The sequence below is a fragment of the Vicia villosa genome, linkage group LG2, assembly GCF_029867415.1.
Source record: "Vicia villosa cultivar HV-30 ecotype Madison, WI linkage group LG2, Vvil1.0, whole genome shotgun sequence".
Classification (NCBI taxonomy): domain Eukaryota; kingdom Viridiplantae; phylum Streptophyta; class Magnoliopsida; order Fabales; family Fabaceae; genus Vicia; species Vicia villosa.
Window position 1 is genome coordinate 55,042,555 of NC_081181.1, and position 2,531 is coordinate 55,045,085.

General features: G+C 44.4%; 1 protein-coding gene across 1 annotated transcript; it reads right to left on the minus strand.

Annotated features, from left to right (window-relative positions):
- Positions 1 to 725: 725 nt before the first annotated feature.
- Positions 726 to 2,081, minus strand: LOC131649084 (uncharacterized). Its single transcript, XM_058918828.1, has one exon. The coding sequence runs from the start codon at positions 2,079 to 2,081 to the stop codon at positions 726 to 728; it is 1,356 nt and encodes a 451-aa protein (XP_058774811.1).
- Between the last annotated feature and the right edge of the window lie 450 nt (positions 2,082 to 2,531).

The following is a 2,531-nucleotide window of genomic DNA, read 5'->3' on the forward strand; positions in this document are numbered from 1 at the left end:
AATTACTCCTGGTTGAAGGAGATAGAGATAACATCTTCGGTCTTCCAGTTATTCGGCCCATTGTCAGGTGTAGGAAAGATCCACTTGTCTAGATTGCAGTTGCTCTCACCATCTTCTAAAGCATTGACTCCCTTGCTGATGAAGTGAGACATTAATCCTCCAGCGTGGGTGTGATGATTACTCTTCTGAGTTCCAGTAGTACAACCTAACCCAAGCTTGTCAAACTTATAGGGGACGTCAATGAGTTGGCCCCAAACAGTACAACCACCTTCTTCAACCACAACCTTAGCGTCCTTCAGAGAAGCCATTGTCGGAGGGATCCGGGTAACTTTAGGAACAGTAGGAGTGTGCTTGGCAGCAGAGACGATCTGAGGAACCAATTCAAAAGTCTGGCAAGGAGTCTCGATGAATTCACCGTTCACTTTGACATATTTGTACTCATTCACATAGCTAACCACATATTCTTCTTCCCCATGCACAGTGACGATCTTGCCATTTGCAGGGTACTTCAGCTTCTGATGCAAAGTAGATGTCACAGCACTTGCCCCATGTATCCATGGGCGCCCAAGAAAGCAGGAATAAGCGGGATGAATATCCATCATATAGAACAAGGAGTTGAAAGTTTGAGAACCTACTCTGATAGGGAGCTCAACCTCTTCGTAGACCGTACTCTTCGACCCATCGAAAGCCTTTACCACCACATCACTGGGTTTCAGTATCATCCCTTAAGAATCAAGTCTATACAGCACCATTTTAGGCAACACATTCAACGAGGAACCGTTATCCACCAGCACATGAGACAGAGTAGTGCCCTTACACTCAATGGAGATGTGCAAGGCTTTATTGTGACTTTTCCCAGCTGGAGTCAAATCAGCATCGAAAAACCCCAGGTAGTTGTTGGTTGTCAAGCTTGAAACACACTTCTCGAATTGATTAACAAAAATCTCTTGTGGCATGTGCGCAGCTTTTAGAAACTTCATCAGAGCCTTAACATGAGCCTCAGAACAAGTTAATAATGATAGCATGGATATCTTGGAGGAAGTGTGCCCCAACTGTTCAATCACGTCATAATCACTTTTTCGGATGATCTTCAGAATTTCATCCATTTCTTTCTGGGAGACGTCTTTAGCAGAAGCTTCAACTGGTGTCTGAACTGGTTCCAGCTGTGGCCCCTTTCCTCGCACATCAGCAGTTGAATTAGAAACAGGAATTTGGGTCAAGGTATTGGCATCTGGAGAGATTTCCGGGGAGAAAATCCTTCCGCTTCTTGTAACCTTACTGGTCCCCACGATATTGTCAACGTTGGGATTGGGAACTTTGATGGGCTCATCATTCAAGGCTTCTTGTTTCACACCATGGATGTACACATTATTGCCACAACTCCAAGGGACAGCCTTGTCAGAGGAGTACGGGATTGGACCAGGCTTGGTAATGATCAAGGGAGCTACCTTGGGCTCAGCAGTGATCCTTATGGGGCCCTTGGTAGGAATTCTCACAAGAGTCTTAGAGATCACGGACAAGTCTTCGAATTTCAAATTTTGAGCTAGATCTTCATACAAATTTTCCATATAAGGCATTCTTTCAAACAAGATCGTTCGATTATCCATCAAGCGTTGAATTCCAGTCTTCAACATTACACAACCATTTGACTGAGACGAGCAGTAGTAACAGCCTTCAACACAACCCGGAAATAAACCGGCTTGCAACAGCTTCTTCTTGATAAGAGGGAGAGGAGTAGTCAGGCTCATCACGTTAGTAAAATAAGAATCCTGGTTAACAACATCGACTGTTTTGTCATGTTTTGGCATAGGAGCAGTGATAACATTGGGAGTTTCAGGAGGATCGAACTCAATTTCTCCTGCGTCAATCATATCCTGGATCTTGTGTTTCAGTGTCCAACAGTTGTTGGTGTCATGCCCCACGCATTCCGAATGATATGCACACCTTGCGTTAGGATTATAGCGAGGAGAGGATGTATTTATGTTTGGTGGAGCTATTGGTGCAAGTAATTTTGCCTTTAGTAGGTGTTGCCATTCCTGAGTTAATGACATGTTGTTCTTTGTGAAGTTTCTTCTAGGCATGTCTTGCCTGCGCTGGTATCCCTGCTGTTGATTTTGTTAAGGTGCTGGGGGTGTAGAGATTAGGACGGCCCCAACAGTTTGGCTATCACTTTTATTGCGACCCTTCGAACCGTGCACATCATTGGTTTCATTTCTCCCACTATAAGGTTTCTTCGTGACACCAGAAGAGGTAGCCACCTGAATTTTCCCACTTCGAATGCCACTTTCGACACGTTCTCTAGTCAATATCAAATCAGTAAAACCAGTTGATGAGCTTCCCAGCAAATAACTGTAGAATGGACCAGTCAATGTACCCATGAACATATCTACTAGCTCTCTGTCAGCCAGAGAAGGTTGAACTCTGCTAGCCAAATCCCTCCACTTTTGCGCATACTCCTTAAAACTTTCTCTCAGAACCATAGACATACTCTGCAGTTGCGTACGAGTCGGTGCGAGATCAACATTATATTG